The sequence below is a fragment of the Kogia breviceps genome, chromosome 15 (genome assembly GCF_026419965.1).
Source record: "Kogia breviceps isolate mKogBre1 chromosome 15, mKogBre1 haplotype 1, whole genome shotgun sequence".
NCBI classification, from domain to species: domain Eukaryota; kingdom Metazoa; phylum Chordata; class Mammalia; order Artiodactyla; family Physeteridae; genus Kogia; species Kogia breviceps.
In genome coordinates, this window is record NC_081324.1 from 58,448,234 (window position 1) to 58,472,971 (window position 24,738).

At 38.8% G+C, this 24,738-nt stretch overlaps 1 protein-coding gene across 6 annotated transcripts in view; it reads left to right on the forward strand.

The window, feature by feature from the left end:
- Window positions 1-24,738, forward strand: part of ARHGAP28 (Rho GTPase activating protein 28) — a 149,685-nt gene that overhangs the window by 65,407 nt on the left and 59,540 nt on the right. For 5 of the 6 annotated variants that reach the window (XR_009331365.2, XM_059039835.2, XM_059039833.2 and 2 more), the window contains exons 2-3: window positions 15,771-15,973; window positions 20,615-20,832. Coding sequence is in view for 5 of the 6 variants with exons in the window: in XM_059039835.2 (XP_058895818.1) it covers window positions 15,771-15,973; window positions 20,615-20,832 (421 nt within the window). In the remaining variant the exon portion in view is untranslated. The remainder of the gene's footprint in view (window positions 1-15,770; window positions 15,974-20,614; window positions 20,833-24,738) is intronic. The other variant, XM_067016101.1, reaches the window with a different exon arrangement.

The following is a 24,738-nucleotide window of genomic DNA, read 5'->3' on the forward strand; positions in this document are numbered from 1 at the left end:
TTGTTTGTAGAATTTGTGATGATGACCATTCTGACCGGTGTGAGGTGATACCTCATTGTAGTTTTGATTTATATTTCTCTAATAATTAGTGATGTTGAGCATCTTGTCATGTGCTTTTTAGCCATCTGTATGTCTTCTTTGGAAAAATGTCATTTATATCTTCCCCCATTGTTTTTTTTTTTTTTTTTTTTGCGGTACACGGGCCTCTCACTGTTGTGGCCTCTCCCGTTGCGGAGCACAGGCTCTGGACGCGCAGGGTCAGCAGCCATGGTTCATGGGCCTAGCTGCTCCACAGCATGTGGGATCTTCCCAGACTAGGGCACAAACCTGTGTCCCCTGCATCGGCAGGTGGACTCTCAACCACTGCGCCACCAGGGAAGCCCTCCCCCATTGTTTTGATTGGGTTGTTTGTTTTTTTGATATTGAGCTGCATGAGCTGTTTGTATATTTTTGAGTCTTCTTCTTGATTGACTTTTCTGTTATTAGAAAATAATTCCATTAACTTCTAGTGGTATTTTTTGCTCTGTAATCAAATTTTCTGATGTTAATATAGCCACTCAGCTCTCATTTGATTTTTTTTTCCAGCATGGTGTTTTTTCTGTCCCTTTGCTTTTAACCTATTTGTGTCTTTGCATATAAAGTGGACTCCTTGGCAACACTGGGTTTTGTGTGTGTGTGTGTGTGTGTGTGTGTGTGTGTGTCTTGCTTATTAATCTAATCTGACAATCTGCATTTAATTGGGAGGTTTAAACCATTTACACTTCAATGTGATATGATTGGGTGTAAATCTACTATTTTTATATATTTTGTGTGCTTTTATTTTTTATCCTGTTTTTCCTTTTTGCGGGGCTTTTGGATAAGTCAAGTATTTTTTTTTTTTTTTTTGCGGTATGCGGGCCTCTCACTGTTGTGGCCTCTCCCGTTGCGGAGCACAGGCTCCGGACGCACAGGCTCAGCGGCCATGGCTCACGGGCTCAGTTGCTCCACGGCATGTGGGATCTTCCCGGACCAGGGCACGAACCCGTGTCTCCTGCATCGGCAGGCGGATTCTCAACCACTGCGCCACCAGGGAAGCCCCAAGTATTTTTTATTTAGTTCTTTATGTATTTTGGCAATTGCTTTAACTACATTTTTTTTTTTTTTTTTTTTTTTTTTTTTCTGTACATGGGCCTCTCACTGCTGTGGCCTCTCCCATCGTGGAGCACAGGCTCCAGACATGCAGGCCCAGCGACCATGGCTCACGGGCCCAGCCGCTCCGCAGCATGTGGGATCCTCCCAGACCAGGGCACAAACCCGCGTCCCCTGCATCGGCAGGTGGACCCTCAACCACTGCGCCACCAGGGAAGCCCTTAACTACATATTTTAATCTTTAACTTATTATAATCTACCTTCAATTAATGTATATTATCATTTGATTATATATTATATAATATATTAATATTATTAACATGAAATGTAATTTTTGTTTCAAACAATCAATTAACCTTTAAGGACATTTAAGTAATAAGTTAAAAAGTTTTGTGTTTATCCCTATAGGTACCATTTCTTATGCTCCTTATTCCTTTGTATAGATCCATATTTCCATCTGGTATTATTTTCATTAATTTTTCATTAACATTTCTTGCAGGAAAGTTCTACTGCTGATGAATCTTTCAACTTTATTATGTCTGAAATAAAAACTTAGTTTCCCTTTAATTTTTGAAGATATTTTCACTGAGTATATAATTCTAGATTGATAGTTTTTTCTTCAAGTATTTTAAAGCTACTGCTCTGCTGTCTTTTGGATTGTATTGTTTGTAACATGAAATTTGCTGATATCCTTTTCTTTGTTCCTCTTTACATTGATTCTTTTCAGTGTCTAATCTGTCATCTATTCCACCCAGTGAATGTTTTATTTCACATATTATATTATTTATGTATAGAAATTTCATCTTTTATATTTTCTACTTCTTTCTGCATTATGTTCATCTTTTATTTTAGGTCCTTAAGTATTTTGAGTATTTTTATTATAGCTGTTTTAACATTTTTTTCTGCTAATTATATTATTTCTGTCTTCCTACTGACTAATTTTCTTCTGGTTATGAGTCACTTTTTCTTCCTTCTTCATATATCTTAATTTTCCTTAGATACTTGAACTTGTTAATTTTAGGCTGTATATTGGTATATTTTGTTGTATTTCTTTAAAGAGTATACAGTTTTATTTTGGCAGACAAGTTATTTGTTGATTTTGCATGGGGGTGGTGAGTGCATTCTAGAGTAGCCTCTAGCTAGGGCAAACTTTACTATTAACGACATGAGACTTCTAAGGTTTCTACTGTATGTCCTGTGGATTCTATCATATCCCTACTCTGCCTAGTGTGAAGTCTGAAACTTTGTCATGGTTGAAAGCAGAAGTTCACTTGATAAAGTTTTAGTATACACACCAATGTACATACACACATTCCTGGCTCTGTTTGAACTCTGGAAATTTTTTGGGTTATAGCTCCCTGGTTCTTTCCTCAGGAGTTAATTTTTACCATTTCTTGCAAAGGTTTAACTTATGCAGCCCTGATAGGTGTTTAACCAAAGAGTCAAGGCAACCTCTATGCCAATTCCTGGAGCAGTTTCACTTTGTAGATCCTGCCATTCTGGATTTGCTGTCAGAGGTCAGATACTGAACTACTAAAGCCATTCATCTCCAGTGTGGGGAGATCTTCAGAGCCCCACCACATGAAGTGTCAGCCAATGTGAAACTAGTTATTTGATTCTCTTTTGGTGAAACTTAACATCTCTTGTCTTTCCAAAGTTCACTTTTAACATGGGCATTCAGGTTACCAGTCTGTGCTTTTCTTTGTCATGCTGTGAGAAGGACTTTGAGGACCCTAGTCCCGACAGTTGTTTTTATGGCATTTAGAGAGTGTGAAGTGCTCTGACTGCTGGCTCTTTGATTTGCTCAAGGAATTTATCTGGTGATGAACAGTGTTTTGAGTAAATTGGAGCAGGTGAGGTAGAGTACTTATTTAAAATGCCTTCAATGGGATGATGGTGATGATGATGATGATGATTACCAATAGCAACAGTAACAAAAATGTGAATTTAGAATGCATTTTAGTTTAACCTGTCTATGACACCTGGGAATTGTCTCTATATGCCACAAGGAAAGCTGAGTAAAATGGGAGTCTTAGCTTCTACTACCTTGAATGGTTTTAAAATAGAATGAATTATTGACACTATTTCAATAAATTTTAATATATTCTAATATACAAAGCAATGGATAAATTAAAAATGTGATTTATGTTTAATAGTGCTAATATATTACTTTTATATTGGATATATAGCAGTTGTTTTTTTAATGTGTGTTATCTGTCTATATTTTATATACAACTTAGATAATTGGTGTATTTGGTCTGCTATACTTGCCAATCTTATTAGTTCACTTTCAGATTTTCAGAGAACTTTGGTTTTTTTAAAATCTTTATTTTGTGGGACACTTTGGCATATAGCGCTCTTTGTTCTTTAAGGAAAACTGACTGGGGACATAATTTCCAACATATTTTATGATAAAAATATTATCCACTTGATTATTTTATCATGTGCTCTTTAAGAAATACATTAAGGGGACAAAGAGGATAATCTCTAATATGAAAGCGTGAAGCTTTATTTATTTATTTATTTTGGTGAGTGGGTGAAGAATAAAGCATAAATGAATTAGGAGACTGGTGGTCAGGGGAGAAAGAGCATGGAGTAAGGCATCAGGAAGCCAAGGTTGCAGTTCTAGTTCTCAGTAATTAGCTGTGTGATTTTGGGTGAGTTGCTTGACCTCTCTGAGCTTCATTTTTCTTATCTTTAAAACGTGGTGTTTTATTTGGCATTGCTCAGATTCTCTCTTAGCTCTCCAATTCTAGGATCCTCTGTTTCATTGGAAATCCTAGTTATGGCTCTCCAATTCAAAGCTGTTTGTAGGGAAGTTAGGAAACAGCTGTCTTAAAGTTAGCCAGTGAAAACAAATGGAATACAAAATGGTTATTGCTCAAATGGATCCTGTGGAATTAAAACCATCATGGAGTGAGTCTGCGTGTGGAAAAGTGTATTGCGAAAGAAGAGAAATCAATTTGGATAATTATTCATCCAAATGGCCAACTCCTGTCAGAATATGATAAATTGGATTTATATTCTACTTTGGATTCTATACCAAATAGTTTAAAGCTGAGCTGATTCCAGTGCCCCATGAGGAAGGTCAATCCCACTTCAGGGAAAGCCTTGTCGGGATGGAGCACAGAGCTCTTTAAGGCCACATGAAAGGTTCTGTCTACATGAGAATGACCATGTGGGACTGCGTGATACTCCCAGAGATCCTATTTGTGCTTCTGTCCTGCTATTATTGAATTTTTGCAGCTGGAGAGAGACAAAAGACAAAGGAAATTGAAAAACAGTACAATGATGCAGTAGAAGAACATTTTCACATTGCGTGGCTGAGCATTAATGGTTGGGTAATAATGATAATAAATACAGACCAGAGATGTGAAGGAAACAGAGGTTGAGTGGTTGCATTCCAGCAAATCATCACAGCACCAGAGAGGCACACAGGGAGCTGGAAAACAAAGACAGACCCTCCGTAGACACCAGAATGGGGGACTCATCTGTTTAATTACTTTGAAAGTCAGACATAGCAATACCTGCCACAGCAGGCTCCTCAAAACTATGTAATAAAAATATATACTGCTATTTGGTACTGAAAAATAGAGGGAATATGTAGCTTACATTTGATATTAAAATGCATCCTTTAAAAATTACTTATCCAGGTTACATGGAGAAGAGTAATCTCAGAAGCACAAAACATATAGGTCACCAAGACTGTTATAGTGACACGTGTCGCTGAATGGGTAAAGGATAGAATTCTATTAAAGAGCAAGGGAAAGCTGCTTTTTGCTCATATTCTGTTTATAGACTCTTTCCTGGGCATCTCCTAATTTAATAAAAAATATGAGCCTCTGAGCAATAATTAGGTGTCACCAAACTAGTCTTCTCATAATTTTAACTTATCCTTAAGGATAATGTGATTAGAGTCACTTGTGGGATTGACTGAGCTTCACCAAAATCAATATATACATCAAGCTCATAAACTGCATACTAGTTTTAAAACAGACAGAACATAAAACATTCACACTCGGTGATTGCCTTTGCCTGCATAGCAGACATTTCATCCTGTCTCTTGTTTAGATGATTATTATTTGAGCAGATAGGACCATTTCCCATCTGTGATTGTTATTCTTTGCTCAAAGCAGCCAGTAGCTTTTCATAGAAATATCTTTCCTTTCTTTCTAAACCCCTGAGTATTTTTGCAAATTTGATTCTTTTTTTGCATTTTCCTAAGTTTGTCTTTACTTTGAAATGCCAAAGTACTTTTCTTGGGTTCACAGCAAAATTGAGGGGAAGGACCAGAGGCTTCCCATATGCCCCCAGCCCCACACGTGCACAGCCTCTTCCATTAACAACACTCCTCTACCAGAGTGGTACATTTGTTACAATTGATAAACCTATATTGACACACCATAATCACCCAAAGTCCATAGTTTACATTCTGGGGGTTTGGACAAACGTGTGGTATCATACAGAAAAGTTTCACTGCCCTAAAAATTCTCTATGTTCCACGTGTTCATCCTTCCTTTCCCCCTCCCACTTCCCCTGCTACCCCCAAGCCCTGGTAACCACTTTTTACTGTCTTCGTAGTTCTGCCTTTTCCAGAATGTCATATAGCTGGAATCATACAGTATGTGTGTAGTCTTTACAGATTATCTTCTTTCACTTATTAATATGCATTTAAGATTCTCCCATGTCTTTACATGGCTTGATAGCTCATTTCTTTTTAGCACTGAATCATATTCCATTATCTGGATATACCACTGTGTATCCATTTGCTTACTAAAGGACAACTTGGTGGCTTCCACTTTTTGTCAGTTATGAACATAGAACTCCTATGAATATCCATCTGCAGCTTTTTGTGTGAGCATAAGTTTTCAACTCCTTTGGGTAAATACTGAGGAGAGAGCGATTGCTGGATTTACAGTAAGAGTGTGCTTAGTTTTAAGAAACCACCAAACTGTCTTCCAAAGTGACTGCACCGTTTTGCATTCCTACCCACAGTGAATGAGAGTTCTTCTTACTCCACATCCTCACCATGGTTTTGTATCGTCAGTATCAAAGCCCTTGTAATGATCAAAATTTAAAAAAAAGAAAGGTGATCTTTCTCTCATACAATTAAAAAATTGAGATATAATTTACATAACATAAAATGCACCCTTCTAAAGTGTACAGTTCAGTGGTTTTTAGTATATTCACAAGTTGTGATACCACCACCACTAATTCCAGAGCATGTTCATTATTCCCTAAAGAAACCCCACACCCATTAGCAATCACTCTCTACTCCTCCCTCCCCTCAGCCAAAGTAGGGGAAATTTAAGAACCATCATATTTGGGTTTTGTTATGTGTATGTTTGTTATGGATCCATATAAGTGATGTATTATACTTAAGTGGTAACTGTACAGGCATTGATTTTAGTTCGTGGCTTTTCTTGGTAGAGCAGTAGACAGGACATAACAGGTTACTTTCCTTCAAAGTCAAGCATGTGGAGTTGTTTTCCTTTCATAGTAGAAGTACAGAAAAACCTGCTGTCCTCCTCCCACCTCCAGGAAAAGGTTCTGTCATTCTCTCTTACAGAGAATGTGGCCCCATTTGAGCCCCCTCCTTTGTAAATACTGGAGTTCAGTGTATAATAGTTGGAAGCTATTATTTCCTCATTCTCACTTTTCCCATTTCTAGCCCAGTGCCTGTGCTCAGAGGTGATACACGGCTGCATAAGGATTTAATTGCTGCTGTGAACCTCAATTGGTTAAAAAGAATTCTAGCTTTCAAAACCATTTCAAATATTCCCCGCTGAGTGACTGAGGTTTGTTTGCTGTTTTAAGCCTCCCCTTAATCTACAAACACATTTTTCTGTATCTTTTTCTGCCAACAGAGAGGTTCAGGCAGACCTGTTTACCTTTTGAAGGAAAAGCTTCATCAGCTTTCTCCTCATTCCCCTAGGAGGGCTGAGGAAGGCCAGGAACAGAAGAGAAAACTGGGCTGGCAAGATGCGAAGGAGAGGATGCCAGAATGATAGTGAAAGACCGAGTCAGGGAGCCTGAGAAAGACCGGGAACCTCCTCTGTGTTCTTGCGTCTATTAATCTGAAACCACAGCTTCTTTTTTTTATCACCATTGCCTTTCAAGTGCTTTTTCCAAGACATCCAAGTTGAGCTTGTTTATAAGCATGTTAGAATCCAAAGATATTGAGAAGCCAGAGCCTGAAAACAAGGGATTTGTCCTCTTTCTTTCTTATGCTGAGTGGCCTCCCCAGGAAGCTAAGAGGGCAGACAGCAGCATTACTGGGACTGTACCCAGCGTCTGTCCCAGAGAGCGAGAGGTTTCTCTTGCAAGAACCCTGCTGCACAGGCCCTCTGTGGTCAGGGTCCAAGATGATTTCTCTAGATGGTCATGCTGTGCCGCCACCGCCACCGGCCTCATTCAGTGATAATGACAGTGGGGAATGCAGTCTTATTCTTCCAGAAAGAGAAGGGGAAATCTTTGATTTTGATATATTCTTCCTAAAATGTTTGGAGTATGTTTGATTTGAGAGCAATGTGAATATCTTCCCTGCATATTCAGGCAGGGAGATCTTTAGCAGGAATGAAGTTTAACTCCATAGTGTACTGATCAAGACCAGACCAAGACTGGGATTAGGCTAATAATTTGTTCACCTTTAAAATGGAAAATCATTACATTAGATTCCACTTTCCTTTAGGAGGCAGGTTACTGACTGTCTAATCTTACTTGAATAGTCTCCTTTGTGGGGTGGAGATGGTGTCTCATCTTACCCCACCCCAAATGACTTATTAAAGTATTTCTTCTAGGTATATCACTTAGGAATCATTTGGACTGCAAGTAGCAATAACAACAACAACAGAGATTAGAGTAGATTTTAAAAGTAGGAGTTTATTTTTCTCACATTTCTGGAAGTCCAGAGAATAGGCAGCATCTGATGTTATTTCTGAGACTCAATAATATCAAGGCTGATCACTACAATTTTCATGGCTTTTTCCTCATAGTTGTAAGATGGCTGCTGAGGCACCAGTCATCTTGTCTACATTCCAGTAAGGGAGAGGTAGGAAGAGAAAGGGATAGCACCTATATGAGGAAAATAAAAGATTACACTGAAACCATGGAGAGGGATTTTTCTTATGTGACTTGGCCAGAATTGTGTCAGATGGTCGCTTCTGGCCTAGGAGTTGGAGAAACAAGGCTTGGGAATGGGGTTGGATCAGAGACGAGTTCTGATAAATGCAGTTTTATTTATCTCATTATAGTCCTAGTAAATTTTAGTGCTGCTGTGATATTTTACCACCCGTTTTAGCCTGACCCTAAACCTAGCCATAGGCATGCCAACAAATTAGTTAAATTATAGTAATAACACATGGGATTACTATGTGCCATGCATTTTACATATATTTACTCAGTTAATCCTCATAATAACCCAGGGCATGTATGTGATTAATATTCCCATTTTACAGATTAGGAAATGGAGGCCCAAGGGTTCAATTCCTTTCTCAAGTTTGTAGATCTAGGAAGTGGCAGAGCCCACATTCAAATCTGGACCAGATGTCTTCAGAATTTTTCTCTAAATCACGATACTGTATTCCTTCCCTGGTATAAAAATATGTAGAGCTATACACAGATACACAAATACCTGAGGAGACGTTTGAAATTAAGAAGGATTAGTGTAGGGAAAGCATTTGGAAAGAATTGAAAAGGTGTGAATTCATATCCTGGCTTCACTGTCCCTAGTCATTCATTCAGCAAATATTTCTGAGTTCCTGCTATTGGCCAGATACTGTGTAAGTAAGACAGACATGGTTCCTCTATATTCTAGTGGGGAAAATAGTTCCCCAAAATGAAGTAGGTGAATAGATAAAGTGTATGTTGTTGATGAGTGAGAAGAGGGAAATGCAGAAAGCTGAGATGGTGGGTAATTGGAGGAATGCTATGTTAGAGTAGCCGGGAAAAGATCCCCTGAGGAGGTGACATTTACATTAGGAGCTGAATGATGAGAAGCATCTTGCCATGGAAATAGACAGAATGTTCCAGGCAGAAAAAAATGTAAGAGAAAATTTCCTAAGGGAAGGAAGAGCTTGGCTTTTTAGAGAAACAGAGAAAAGATTAGCAGGCCTGGTGCTAATGCTAGGGGAGAGTGATATAAGGTGAGAGTGGATAAGACGTTTGAGGACAGAACATGCTGGGCTATGATGTCATAGAAAAGAACATGCATTTTATTGTAATTGTGGTGGGAAGTTAATGTGTCTTCACTTTACTCTCTGTAACTGTTTCCCTCACTGTATACTGAGATGTATAATACTTGCTTTGACTACTTCAGGAGGTTAAGGTAAGGATCAAATGATGGAATGTGTATGATAGTAAATTGTTTCATGTGAAATTCTTTATAAAATAAGAAATAATAAAGGCCACAGAGTATTTCTTAGCAAGAAGTATGTCTTTTTGAAATATTCTGTGGAACATACTCAGAACAATTGAACTTGTGGTTAGACAGAGCAAGCAGTTAATTAAAAGATGCAGCATTTTAAAAATATCTGATGTGTTTACAGTGTTCTGTGGGAGTTCCATTTCTAGTTAGAACACAGACTAGGTTGCGGCCGATTATCTTTCTCACTGTTGCAACTAGAGAAGAGATGATGCATGTAAAATCATATGTTTTTGTTTTTTTGTTTTTTTGTTTTTTTTGGCGGTACACGGGCCTCTCACTGCTGTGGCCTCTCCCGTTGTGGAGCACAGGCTCCGGACGCGCAGGCTCAGCGGCCACGGCTCACGGGCCCAGCCGCTCCGCAGCATGTGGGATCCTCCCGGACCGGGGCACGAACACGTGTCCCCTGCATCGGCAGGCAGACTCTCAACCACTGCGCCACCAGGGAAGCCCCAAATCATATGTTTTAAAGCTGTTTATAATGGAGAGCTGTGGACACAAAGAAGTGTAAAGGAACTCAGTTCCAGGGAGGGAAGAACTCCTCCTAGGTGGGCAGAGCCCAGCAGTCACTTCAGTGTGTGTCTCTCCCTGAGTCTATGTACTGCTGGGCAGAAGATCACACCTCCCTCGGCAGAAGGACTGTATGGGGAGAGGAGACACCCATGGGGCTGCCTGCACTGGCGCCAAAGGTTGGAATATGTTGAAGCCCAAAATGCAGAGCTAGTTCTCCAAGTCTGACAACTCTCCCCCTTGGGATTTTGCTGAGAGCCCAACAACACAGGAGGCTTGCCGCTAGGCTCTAAAGTAGAGAGCAATTCCTGTAGTCCTGTGGTGTTTATCCGAAAGCCCTGTTGAGGGAGGGACCTGTAGTACACACAGGACAGATCAACCCCCTCAAAGCATTTGGAATCAGAGGTAACCTAAAACTGATTAAGGTTGCAACTCAGCCCAGACCCACCTCAGCTCCTTAAATGGGTTGAAGTGATCTGTACCTCATTTCAACTACCAGACAGAAAGCTTACCCTTCTTGGGGAAATTACTATTTACTCCAGTTTTCTAGAGTTGAGTAATGTCAACAGAGAGATAGAATCTTTAGAAAGAAACTAATAGGACATTCTTGATATGAAAAAACATGGTATCAGAATTGAAGCATTCATTGGATGGTCTTAACTAGCACTGGGCACATAGAAGAAAAGAAAAGTGAACCTGAAGACAGGGTAGTAGAAATTCCCTAAACTGAAGTACAAGGGGTAAGGGTTGGAGGGGAAACAAACATATCGTGAAGGACATTTGGGACAATATCAAATGGTTGTGTTTTTGGAGTTCCAGAAGAAGAGCAGAGAGAGAGTTGGACAGAAGAAATACTTGAAGAGAAAATGGATGACTACCCTAAAGTTGATGAAATACATCTACCCACAGATTCAAGAAGCTCAGTAAACCTTAAGTAGAATAAATACAAATAAAATAATCTAGGCATTTTATAATTAAGCTTCTAAAAACAAAAGATAAAGGGGAAAAAATCTATTAAAAGCAGTTAGAGAGGAAGAACATTATATTTAGAAGAATGTCAGTAAGAGTTATAATTGACTTTTCATCAGAATCAAGAATACAGAAGACAATGGAATGCTGTCTTTAAAAGGATTATAAAAACAACAATAAATCTGCCAGCCTAGAGTACTATGCCCAGGAAATAGATTCATCAAAGATGAAGGTGGGGGCTTCCCTGGTGGTGCAGTGGTTGAGAGTCTGCCTGCCGATGCAGGGGACATGGGTTCGTGCCCCAGTCCGGGAAGATCCCACATGCCACGGAGCGGCTGGGCCCGTGAGCCATGGCCGCTGAGCCTGCGCGTCCGGAGCCTGTGCTCCGCAACGGGAGAGGCCACAATAGTGAGAGGCCTGCGTACCGCAAAAAAAAAAAAAAAAAAAAAAAAAAGATGAATTAAAGACATATTCAGAAAGAAATATGAGGGGATTTGTTGCCAGCAGATCCATAGTACAAGAAATAGCTAAAGAAAAAGAGAGGAAATACCAAAGGAGATTCTCAAAACCGATTAGAATGATCTATTATGGATACATGGACATGCAGGAAGGAAGAGCACCAGAAAGGATAAACATAAAAGACTACTTATTTAATTTTTAAAAAGATTATTGACTTTTTAAAAGAAACAAAAATAATAACCATTGTGGGGTGTAAACATGTGAAGAAGCAACATGTATGACAATAGTAATATAATAAGGGGTGGAGGGAGAATTAAACTGTTATACGTTATTTGCATTGTTCTGAAGTTGTAACGTCTCCAGTAATCATTAAAATATAATATAAGGTATTTCTAAAAACATTATGGAGGGGAAAATGGAATAGTAAAATCTTTTTTAAAAATTTTTTTATTAATGCCACTTTGAATTTATGGTAATTATCATCCACTTAAATCTAATTTTAAATCTAATGGTGTTTTGGGACTTCCCTGGAGATCCAGTGGTCAAGACTCCGTGCTTCCACTGCAGGGGGCCCAGGTTCAATCCCTGGTCTCAGGAACTAAGATCCTGCATGCCTCATGGTGTGGCTAAAAACACGCCACAAACCTAATGGTGTTTTCCCAACAAAAGTTGCTATATAATGCAGTGTAACAGTTGCATTCTGTTTTTCATGTAGTGTTTTCCTGGTGTTGTTTTGGAATAAAAAATGACAAACAGCTGATGAAGCTGGAGCTCTGTTTATCCTAATATGGTGAGGTTTGAAGCTGTGAGGCTCATCAAAGTGGTGGATGAGCCCAAGCATCACAGTTATGTAATACTTTGAGACTGGAAGGTCATGGTCCCTACTCTACCCTGGGGTGAAGGGGGAAATATTTGGATCCCTGACTAAAAAAGTGAGAACTCTTCCAAATGTGCTTATCCCAAAAATGCTGTTTGATTTATTTGCCAAAAAAAATAATTGACCATTGCAATTAAAGGATTCTTTGGGTGGATTGTCTCAGATGAGACCAGTGTGTTACGCAGATGGTCATGACCTGTATTTCACTTCTGATCTTCCTGACCCCAGCAGAAGTTTATGAAGATCTCTTCTCTGAGATTCTACCAGGATTCCCTTTGCATGAGTAAGAAACCGTGCTGTAACTAAAATAATCATTATTAACCCTAAATATATATGCTCCTCATCTTCTAAGATTCACTTAATATTTCCCAAATTTCTCACTTTTTCAAACATTTTCAATGCTTAGGTGTATCTGCATGTTTTCTTAATTTCTAAGATAAATGGTGCTGTTCCATGCAGCCATTGAGGTGTTATCTCTGTATTGGCATGGAAAAGATACCTATGACATGTTTTTGAGTGGGGAAAGCAAAGCAGCTTATAGAACAATATGATATGATACAGATGGGAAGAAACCTTCAGCTTCTGCTTTATAAATTGTGTATTACTTAAACTTTTATGCTTATACCACCTTATAATTTTTAAAAACATAGTCCATGTCTTCTGTTAAGACTGTTAATTTTTTACAAGTCATATTCATTTTAAAAGAATAAACCTAAAAAAAAAAAAAAACTGGAACCAGAGAAAGTTTTGGGCATCTATATACATTTTCCTGAATATGATACACGGAGGGCAGTAGGCTGTGTGAGCAATGGTAATTGATTACAGTTTCACAGAAGTAGATGTGTATATACTATAATTCTATGAATTCGTTAGTGGTTTTCAAAAGAGAAAAGGCTGAAGAGCCTAAAAATAATAAAGGGAGCAGTAACTGCCTTCATAACCTGTGTTGATTTCCTATGTATTTCAACCACTAGAATGTGTCTGTCTTGTCAAACTCTAAAGAATTCAGTGAAGATCTCTTATCACCCAATTATCAAAGCGACATAAAATTATTTTTATCACACAGCAAAGAATTAAAAAAATAAAAGTGGATATCTAATATTTTCCTGAAATGCTCTGAGTTTTAAAAATAAGTTGGCTAACTGACTGCAAAACTAGAACTACTTACAGTCTGGTACAGTCTCAGGATCAATGATCAAATTCTAGAAATTTATACTAAAGGTGATTGAGAAATCTGGGATTCCTAGAGGTATAGACCATATGAGCACATGGAATTTTTTTCTTATTCCCCTTTCTTTTTGTACTCTCATGCATATCAGTGTGCTTTACATATGCTCTAGGACACAGCTAAGTTTGGTAGTAACCCACTGCTGCTCTGAATGTCCAAATTGATTTGTCCTAAGCGAGTCAGAATGCCACGGTTGGACATTACTATGTCATTGCTCTTTCCATCTGGATTTCTTGTTTTGGATAAAACAGCTCTGACTACACATTGGTTAAGTAGTCTCAACTTTTTGGTTCAATTCCACCTGGACCCAAGGAGAAGAAAGCAAGTGTGGAGGAGTTCTTTGACAGTAGTTGCATAGACGCTCCATATGGAAAATTAAAAAAAAAAAAAAATCATGTAAGACTAAGAACAGATCATACTGCATAGAGTAATTCAGTCATTCTTCCTGGTTGAGGACTGAAGTGTTATATGTAATCAAACATTCTGTTCCTAAGAAGTGTAATATTTGTCAATCATATATCATAGAGTTAAACATTTAAAAAATTTTCCAGCTTTATTGAGATAGAATTGACATATAACATTGGGTAAATTTAAGGAGTACGACCTGAAGATTTGATATATGTACATATTGCTAAATGATTACCGCAATAAGGTTAGTTAACACATCCACCACCTCACATAAAATATTTTATTTTTATGTAAATCTCCAAACTCTCTCAGAATTCCAGCATTTTGGCATCTGTCTCCCCTACTGTGTCTCTTGTTTTGTAGACTAACATCTGTTGGATGTTTTTATGTCCTAAATGCTTTACGTGTGCTAACTCATTTAGTCCTCGCAGCAATCCCACGAGGAAAGTACCCCATGGAGCTGCTCTGTGCCTTGTTCAGCTGTTGTCTGCTAGGTTAGCAGTGGTCCTGCTGGGTGGCGATACCTGGAGCTTTGCTGCATTTGGACCTTTCCCTTGGTGGTGATCCAGTTCTCCCTGAACTGAGTCAGTGCCCCGCTTCCCCATCCTAATACAGAGTTTTTCCGTTTAATGTCATGGATTATTTCCTCTCATTAGCTCATTTTCTCAACAGCCAACTTTTAAAAAATGTGTCTTTAAATTTTAAAATATTTGTTTTTAAATTCTGGTAAAATGTGCGACATAAAATTGACCATGTTAACCCCTTTAAGCCTACAGCTCAGTGGCATGAAGCACATTCACACTGTTGTGCAACCGTCTCCACCCTCCAGCTCCAGAACTTGTTCATCTTGTAAAACTGAAACTCTCTACCTGTTAAACAATAACTCGCCATGCCTCCTTCCCTGCAGACCCTTACAACCACCATTCTACTTTCTGTCTCTAGGCGTTTGACTACTTTAGGTCCCTCATATAAGTGGAATCATACAGCATTTGTTTTTCTGTGACTGGCTTATTTCACTTAGCATGATGTCCTCAAGTTTCATCCATGTTGTAGCATGTGTCAGAATTTCCTTTTTTTTTTAAGGCTCAATAATATTTCGTTGTATGAATAGACCACATTTTGCTTATCCATTGGTCTGTCAGTGGACGTTTAAGTTGCTTCTGCCTTGTGGCTATTGTGAATCACTGTTATGAACATGGATGTACATGTATCTCTTCAAGACTCTGCTTTCAGTTCTTTTGTATGTATAGTCAGTGGAATTGCTGGATATCACAGTAGTTCTTTTAGATTTTTTGAGGGACTGCCATGCTGTTTTCCACAGAGGCTGTACCATTTTACATTTCCACTAACAATGAACAAGGGTTCCAGTTTCTCTACATCCTCGCCAATGCTTATTTTGTTTGTTTAATAGTACCCACCCCACTGGATGTGAGCAGCCAGCTTTTTTCACTCTTCTCTGACATCACCTTAGATACTTTACAGGGGCTAACTTTTACTATATATGTTTTGACTAATATGAACAACTTCCCACTTTATGAGTGTGTGAAAGGTATAAAAAGTATTTTTGTGGTAATTCCCTCATGGCCACAAAGTCATTATGAATTATAGAGAATAAAAAGAACAGGGCCACCGCTGACTGGAGATTATTCTCTCAAACCCCTCTCTATCACACTAACTCCATCTCTCCATTGATATCACACCTAAATTTAATTTTGTGATTTGTAACATGAGACACTGATTTTCATTAACAGTTACTATTCTTTTCTCAGAAAATCCATTTCTCGCTGCCGAAGAATTAGCAGGATGCTCTCCAACGAATCCTTACAATCCCCAGCATTCAGCCGCTCCAACTCTCAAGCCTCCATAGACAGCGCCTCCATGGAGGATTTCTGGCGGGAAATAGAAAGTATCAAAGAGAACAGCCTGGGAGTTCAGGAAGAGCAGACGCCAGCTGAGGCCAAGCCCCTGGATGGTGAGGTGCTAGATTGGTCTTCTCCTGTGCTGTCTGTCTTTGTATGCTCTCTTGTTCTGTTGGCAGGTAGAAATCATTCCACTAGTAGTTTAACAAGTGAATCAGAATTTGGCAAATCAGCTGTCTTCTCCCACTGATTTATATCTGCTGGTCTGGCTCAGGGTGGCTTCTGTGTAAGGTGACATGACCTGAAGGAGGGCTGTCAACACAATCCAAGTTGATCCCTTACGTATCACCACTTAGGGTTGCTGTACCCGTCTGTTGACTTGATTCATAATCATCTAGCAGATTGAGTATTCTCATTTTGATGGCTTTTATATTTGTATACTTGACCATTAATTACCAAAAGAGAGAGACAAACAGAAGAAAAATTTACCAACGTAATTCTGGATTAAAAATATTTAGCTATGAAGCATGTACTAGTATTAATGTATTTAGAGAACGGATAATCTAGTACTTCATCAAATAAAAGCCATGTCAGATATGTCAGTTATACTAGTTTCCAGTGAAATTAAAAAAGGTTGAGGACCCAAAAAGTATAATTGTCCGTAATTGTCAAAAAGTACAGAATTACTCACCTGAGATTAAAAGCATAGGTTATCTTCTTCAGGTACTACCTATCGACAAGTAAATGCATAAGAAGGACTGAAGGTAGTTTAGCAAGTGTCTAAGAATGTTATCATTAGCCAGTGATTAACCTCAAGACAACTATCAAGATAAACTGAAACTTTAAAAAACATTTTTGTTCATTATTCCCTTTCTACAAGACTATCCTTCTTAGATCTGAAAAACAATAGTTCAGATGTACCACAATTAGTATATTTCACTTAGCATTAGAAACAAAAAGTCCCACCACAGATTTAATGAAAATCCATTCAAGGGAACTGTCCTGCATCAGAGAAGGGTATTTTTATTCCTTTTCCTTACATACTTACATTTTGCCTTTTCAGATCCAGAAAGACACATAAAGGAAAATACCTCTTATTCTCCACTTCTTTTTTCTTACTGGCTAGCTAGCTATCTATATTAAAAATCATGAGTTCGTACTGATAACCTCCAATTCCAATTCAACACCACAAAGTTTGTTGTTGTCTACCATTTTTCTGTATTTATAACCCCCTTCTCCAATAATGAGAAATCTGGTTCTTACTTTCCTCAGTGTATTTTTTCATTTGCTCAAGCCTAGAGTATACAGAAAACATTCTCAGGCTTGCTAACATAAACTTCTACAAAAAGCATAACCTACTAACTGGAGTTTAAAATTTATTTGACTGATATTATTTTCCTTGAAGCATATGCCTAGATCTTAAGTGTGCAATTCAGTGACATTTGACAAATACTAACCTTGTAAGGCCTCACACAAATCGACATAACATTTCAATCAACTCAGAATTTCCTCATGGTTTTTCCCAATCTCATCATCCCCGTGACTTGCTGTCCCTAGCCAGAGACAACCAAGATTCTGATGTTTTTGCAGCATATAGTTTTGGGGTTGGCTTCTTTCACTGAACATAGTATTTTTGAGATTCATTTGGTGTATTACTATTTCATTGCTTTTTTCTTTTTTTTTTTTGCGGTACACGGGCCTCTCACTGCTGTGGCCTCTCCCGTTGCGGAGCACAGGCTCCGGATGTGCAGGCCCAGCAGCCATGGCTCACGGGTCTAGCCACTCCGCGGCATGTGGGATCCTCCCGGACCAGGACCTGCATTGGCAGGCAGACTCTCAACCACTGTGCCACCAGGGAAGCCCTATTTCATTGCTTTTTATTATGGGATAGTTTGTATTAGTTTCCTAGTGCTGCTGTAACAAAGTACCACAGAACTAGGTGGCTTAAAACAACAGAAATCTGTTCTCTTGTGGTTCTGGAGCCTAGAAGTCCAAAATCAAGGGGTCAGCAGGGCCCTCCTCTCTCTGAAGATGGTAGGGAAGAATCTGTTCCGTATCATTCTCTTAGCTTCTGGTGTTGCCAGCAATCCTAGCTGTTCCTTGGCTTGTAGACAACACATGCCATTCTCTGCCTCTGTAGTCACATAGCCTACTGCCTGTGTTGTCGTCTGTGTCTCACCTCCTCTTCTTGTAAGAACACTAGCTATATCGGATCAAGGGCCCTCTCTACTCCAGTATGACCTCACCTCAACTTAAATCCTAATTATACCTGCCAAGACCCTGTTTCCAAATAAGGTTACATTCACCTGTATTGGTGGTTAGAACTTTAGTGTATCTTTTTGGGGACCCAATTCAACCCATGACAGTAGTATTCTGTTGTATGAATATGCCATAATTTGTCTATACATTTAACTGTTAATGGTTGTTTGCAGTTTTGGCTGTTATGAATAAGGCTGCTGTGAACAATCTTGTAGAAGTCTTTCGGTGGAGATATATTTTTATTTCTCTTGGATATATGTATTTTTCATAGAATATGTGTAATTACATAAGAAACTGCCAGCATTTTTCCAAAGTAGTTGTACCACTTCACACTCCTCCCAGTAGTATCTGACAGACAAGTCTAGCTGCTCCACATCCTTGCAACATTTGATGTTTTAAGACTTATTAACATGAATGATTCTAGGGATGTGTGGAGGTATCTCATTGTGGTTGTGATTATATTTCACTAATGATGTCAAATGCTTTTTCCTGTGCTTATTGTCCATTCATATATCTTGCTTTGAAATCTTTTCACTATTTCCTTTAATTGGGTGTCTCTCTCCTGTTCTCTCACCTCTCTCATTTTTTAATTGTTTGCAACTGGTATGCAGTACAGTTGATTTTTGTACTTGACCTTATATTTCATTACCTTTCTAAATTCACTTACCAATAGCTGTCTACTACTAGATTTCTTAGAATTTTCTACATAAACAAAGAGATCATTTGTGAATAGAGACAGTTTTACTTTTTCCTTTGTGACTTCACTCCATCCCACAAATTTTGATATTTCATACTTTATTATTAATCAGTTTGAAATGTTTTCTCATTTTCTTGTAAAGCACGTGGGAAGGCTTTTGTTCATGTACCAGTGATAGAATAACATAAGCAGAGTCCAACGCCTCTGGACTGATGATTTGATAGTGTACTTGCCAACCAGTCAATTCTACTCTTTAAAAGAAACCTTGGGGCTTCCCTGGTGGCGCAGTGGTTGAGAGTCCGCCTGCCGACGCAGGGGACACAGGTTCATGCTCCGGTCCAGGAAGATCCCACATGCCGCGGAGCGGCTGGGCCCGTGAGCCATGGCCACTGAGCCTGCGCGTCTGGAGCGTGTGCTCCGCAACGGGAGAGGCCACAACAGTGAGAGGCCCGCATACCACCAAAAAAAAAAAAAAAAAAAAAAGAAACCTTATTCAGGTAATGCCTGTTTAGCATAGTTCCCAGAATGTTATAGTGTGTACAGTGGATTTTCTGTTACATGATGTTGTTATTCTGAATTCTTTAGTATTTCTGTACATCTAATTTATAATAGTGAGTGATCCTCATCATGATGAATTTTAAGTTTTTTAGCTGCCTTCTGAGAAAAGGAAGGATTTCCTAATGTTCAAAATAAGGAGAAAAGTAAGAGAATAAATATCTATTGAATACATACTCTGTTCCAGATTTTTGCCATCTGTCACAAATTCATTGATAAAATAATCCTCATAGCCACCTAATACTTTGGTAATTATTACCTCCATTTTGCCAAGAGGACACGAGATCTAGAGATACTTAAAACTCTCCAAAGTCATTCAGTTAGTGAATGCTGGTTGGGATTTGAACCTGAATTTGTGTGATTAAAAAATTCTTTTGTGTGCCAGTAAACCACTTTTTTCTGTCATGGTTTTAGTTTAGATATTAATATTTTATCATTTTTTTGAAATTGGCTGTTCAGATATGGCTTATATTTAACTCTCTGGTAAGGAAAATTACTTTCCCAAATCTGCCAAATAACCTTACTCTACTAGAAGATATTTTAAAAATTTGACTTACTTAAAAAAATACAATACAGACCTTTTATTCATTCCTATAGGCTGTTCCCACAATTACTATGGGAAAAAGAATGGTCTTTTAAATTATTTTGAGGTTTAATTTACATACAATATTATATTAGTTTCAGGTATAAACATAATGATTAGATATTTGAATACATTGTGAAACAGTCACCAAAATAAGTGTAGTTAATATCCATTGTCACACATAGTTACAAAATGTTTTTTCTTGTGGTAAGAACTTTGAAGATCCTACTCTCTTAACAATTTTCAAATATGCAATAGAGCATTATCAACTATAGTTACCATGCTGTACATGACATCCCCATGACTTATTTATTATATTTTATAACTGGAAGTTTGTACCTTTTGACCACCTTTACCCATTTCACCCACCCTCCACCCCTGGCCTCTGGTAAGCACCAATCCGTTCCCTATATTTATGAGCCTGGACTTTTTGCTTTGTTTTGTTTTTAAACTCCACATATAATGAGATCATATGGTGTTTGGTGTTTTTCTTTCTCTGTCTGACTTATTTCATTTGGCATAATGTCCTCAAGGTCCAGGATGGTCTTAATATATTGTCTAGTGATTATTTCTTACTTGCTGATGTGTACAGACTTACAGATATACATGGCTTCCAATCTCAGAATATTCTAACCTTCTCTTGGTAACTTCATCTTACAGAAGGAGAACTTGAAGCAGAGTGGTTGCAAGATGTAGGTTTATCAACCCTGATCTCGGGTGATGAAGAGGAGGATGGCAAAGCCTTGCTCTCTACTTTGACTCGAACCCAAGCAGCTGCAGTGAAGAAGAGATATAATACTTACACTCAAACCATGAGAAAAAAGAACAAGCAATCTGTCAGGGATGTCAGAGACATCTTTGGAGTCAGCGAATCTCCTGTAAGTAGTGAACAGGGCTCAAAAGGTTTGGTTTGATTGAGGGGAGGGAAGGGGAATGTGGAAAAATTATCAGAAAAGGTCAATCATCCTCTAGCTTTAAGAGAAAAGTAAAGCAGACAGCAAACTGCAAAATTTTGCAAATTTGAAACTTAAGCGATTATTTCTTATTCCCCATACAGCAGTCTCCCTGCACACAAAATTTATCCCCTTCTTTTGAAGTTGATCACTTCTTTGGTAATGGAGCAAGTCTTTGTGGATGGGATACATGAAGCCTTTACTTAAACCTTGGCACTGAATGGAAACTCTGTGGACAGGCAAAGGAGTCCCAGAGAAGTGGGCCCAAGTATTATGAGCAAGTCTGTGTAGTTTGTTTTAATTGGGGGTGGGGATGGGACAGTGGTTAGGGTATCCTTTATGTTCAAAGAAATTAAAATGGTGAAAAGTAAAAGACACAGCATTAATCAAATGGTCCAGAGAATGATTCAAAAAACCATAGGGGAAGCATCACATGTTTTCTGAGAAATGGCTGGTTGAAATTCCAGCATACCCTTGGCTATTCCATTGGCAACAGTTCTACTTCTGAGGCTGAGTCATGTCCTCCTATTTCTGTGGTTGTTTTACTGGTAGCTCTGCTTTACAGTTCACTCATTCATCCATTTATTGCATCACTGCAGTGTTGCATTGAAATAATTGCATCATTGATGCAACAGATAATTACTGGATACATTCTCTGTGCAATTCTTATATCAGGTTCTATGCAGATAGGATTCTTGGAACTTTGGGGGGAAATTCATATGTAGGAAAAGGGGAACTTCATATTCTGCTGCAGTCACAGGTAAAGTTGCCTGGGGCAAGTTGGTTAATCACTTTGATTTAGGTTTCTCATCTGTTTAATTGTAATATCAATAATGACATAAATTAAAACTTCAAGGATATTGGGTAGCTGGCATAACTGAAGACAGTCTCTAATTTGAGTTAGTTTAGGTTGTCTGTAAGTCAAATCTTCTCTTAGATACATCAGTCACAGTGGGGTGTTGCCAGGGCAGCTCACATATACAAAGTTAAGCTTTGTATTTGTGTTTACAATGTCCTAGAAGAGCGCTGTCCTTTAGAACTTTCTACAGCGGTGGAAATGACCTATTTCTGTGCTGTCCAATATGGTAGCCCCCATCACATGTGGCATTAGCACTTGAAACGTAGCTAGTGTAAGTAAGGAACTAAAATTTTAATTGTATTTAATTGTTATTGATTTGAATCTAAAATGTCACATGTGGCTTGCAGTCAGTATAATGAACACAGTTCTAGAATCCTCTGCTGTATATAATGATATACTCAAGGTAAGCCATTTTGAGTTCTACGCTGTTTGAACTTTCAGCCTAGTTGAAACCTGGGTCTTGGAAGGTGAGATTGTCTCAAGCTGTAACTGAGTAAAGGTGGTACCCACAGCTTGAGGCTAGGGCTCCAGCCACATGAGTCCTGGACAAGATGCCTAGCAAAGAAAAGGTTTACACTGCAGGTTTAAATTCCCTGGGTCATTTTCCAGTTATCTCCCAGATCATCTTAAGAGAATCCTAAGAACTTGGACTACATGCATCCTTTCCCCATTTGTTTCCAACTACTTCAGACTAAGATTTTTCCTCTTCCCTAGCAAACTGCAAAATACGGGTCTATAGCTTCTCCTGAATCCTCCAGTTACTCAAGAAAATGCATAACTAGCCTCTCTAGGTTTCCCAAAATGTTGCACTATAGTCACATAGAAACAGTGCTCTTCCCATTTCTTTCACTTGGACCCCGAAGGGAATCGTAAGGTAGGCACTTAGGCATGAGGGCTTAAGTATAAAATGAAATGAAGAGTCTTAACTTTTCCGTAACATGTAAGTGCAATAAACTGGTGTTTAACTCCAGCAAAGGCAGGGAGAGGGCCGCATTCTTGGTGGACAAGGGGAGTAGCCCTGGGGGCTTTTCCTCCTGTCTGCCTTCCTCTTCTCCAACATACCCCCCAGTCTTGCTGCAGAAGCCCCAGTTCTAGAGAGAATGGAGAATGAGGCAGGGGGAGTGGTCACAGGTAAAAGAATGACCATATATTCCAGGGAGTAGAGGTCTTGTGCTGTCCTGAGAAGTGGGGCATCTGGGAGTCAGGGAAAGCCTGGCATTGTATTATGCTGCTTAAAAATTCACATTAGGGCTTCCCTGGTGGCGCAGTGTTTGGGAGTCCGCCTGCTGATGCAGGGGACGCGGGTCCGTGGCCCGGTCCGGGAGGATCCCACGTGCCACGGAGCGGCAGGGCCCATGAGCCATGGCCGCTGAGCCTGCGAGTCTGGAGCCTGTGCCCCGCAACGGGAGAGGCCACAGCGGTGAGACACCCGCATACCAAAAAAAAAAAAAAAAATTTCTTTGTCAAAAATGTAAAAAGCCATATAAAGCCAGCCTTTTAAAAATATGGTATATTTATAATGTGTAAAGTCCTAATAAACATGTCCATAAGATTTTTTTTTCCTAAAACATTCAGCATCTGCTTCTGCAGGTAAATAGACTTGGAGGTTCTTAGAAATATACCTAAACTTTTACTTTTAAGTTTCCTATTTGAATTTGACATCATGAATACCAGTTCCTCCCTCCTCCTTCTCTTCCCCTCTCTCCCTTCCTTATTCTATCCTATTCTTTATTTCTGTCTTTGTCATCGTTTACCTACATTAATAGAACAATTACATAAAGTTGGGTGTTTCTTTCTCTTTTTTTTTTGCGGTACGCGGGCCTCTCACTGCCGTGGCCTCTCCCGTTGCGGAGCACAGGCTCCGGATGCGGAGGCTCAGCGGCCATGGCTCACGGGCCCAGCCGCTCCGCGGCATGTGGGATCTTCCCGGACGAGGGCACGAACCCGTGTCCCCTGCATCGGCAGGCGGACTCTCAATCACCGCGCCCCCAGGGAAGCCCTACATAAAGTTTTCATTCCATTTTCGTAATGAAGTTTTAACATTACAAGTTGCATAAGGTAATTTTACATTAATCTTAGAATTATGAATCTGACCCACTATACTCACCAATGAAGATATAAATAATTTAAAAAATAGATATGTAGATTATCCTAGTTTTTTTCTTAATTTTTTGCAGATAGAATCTCGGGTTCAAAATCAGTTTTCTTCAGAATTTTGAAAATATTTGTCTGTTATCTTCTCTCACGCACCATTGCTGTGGGGAAGCACAATATCTACATCAATATATACAAATGTGGAAGCTTTGTGAATTTCATTTTTATTGTTGGAACTTTGAAATTTTAGCAATTTTACTTTTTAAAAAAATTCATCCTGGTCACTACCAAGTGAGCTCTTTCATTCTTCAGCTTGTTCATTCTGCATATTTTCTTCTAACGTTTAAAACAAGTATTTATTCCCTTCATTTTCTCACTGTCTCCTATTGGATATTAGATAATTGTTTTTAGATGATTGTTTCATTGTTTGGATTGAATCTCAATATCTCTTAAATGTCCTGTTATAATTTCCAAGCTTTGTTTGTGTGTATGTTTGCTCTACATTCTTGGCTGTCCCTTCAACTTCATCTTTTATATCATTAATTTGGCCTTGGTTGTATTAACACTTTTACCTTTCATTAATTTTTAAAACTTGAATAGTCCTCTTATGAACTTACTGAAGCCCCTCCTTTCCCCTGATTTTTCCTTTATTTTGTGATCTGTTCTTGTTTCTCAGCCGCAGTAGCCTCTTCAGCACTCTGAAGGTACTAAATTAAACCTTAAATTCCAAGGTTCTCTTTTTTTCCTTGAATTATCTCTTTCCTTCAGGGTCATCTGTTTATTTTTGGCATCATTACATTGCTATTGTTCAATTAACTTTAATCTTTGGATATTGATTTATATTCATTAATGGAGAACTAGATTGACTGATTGATTAG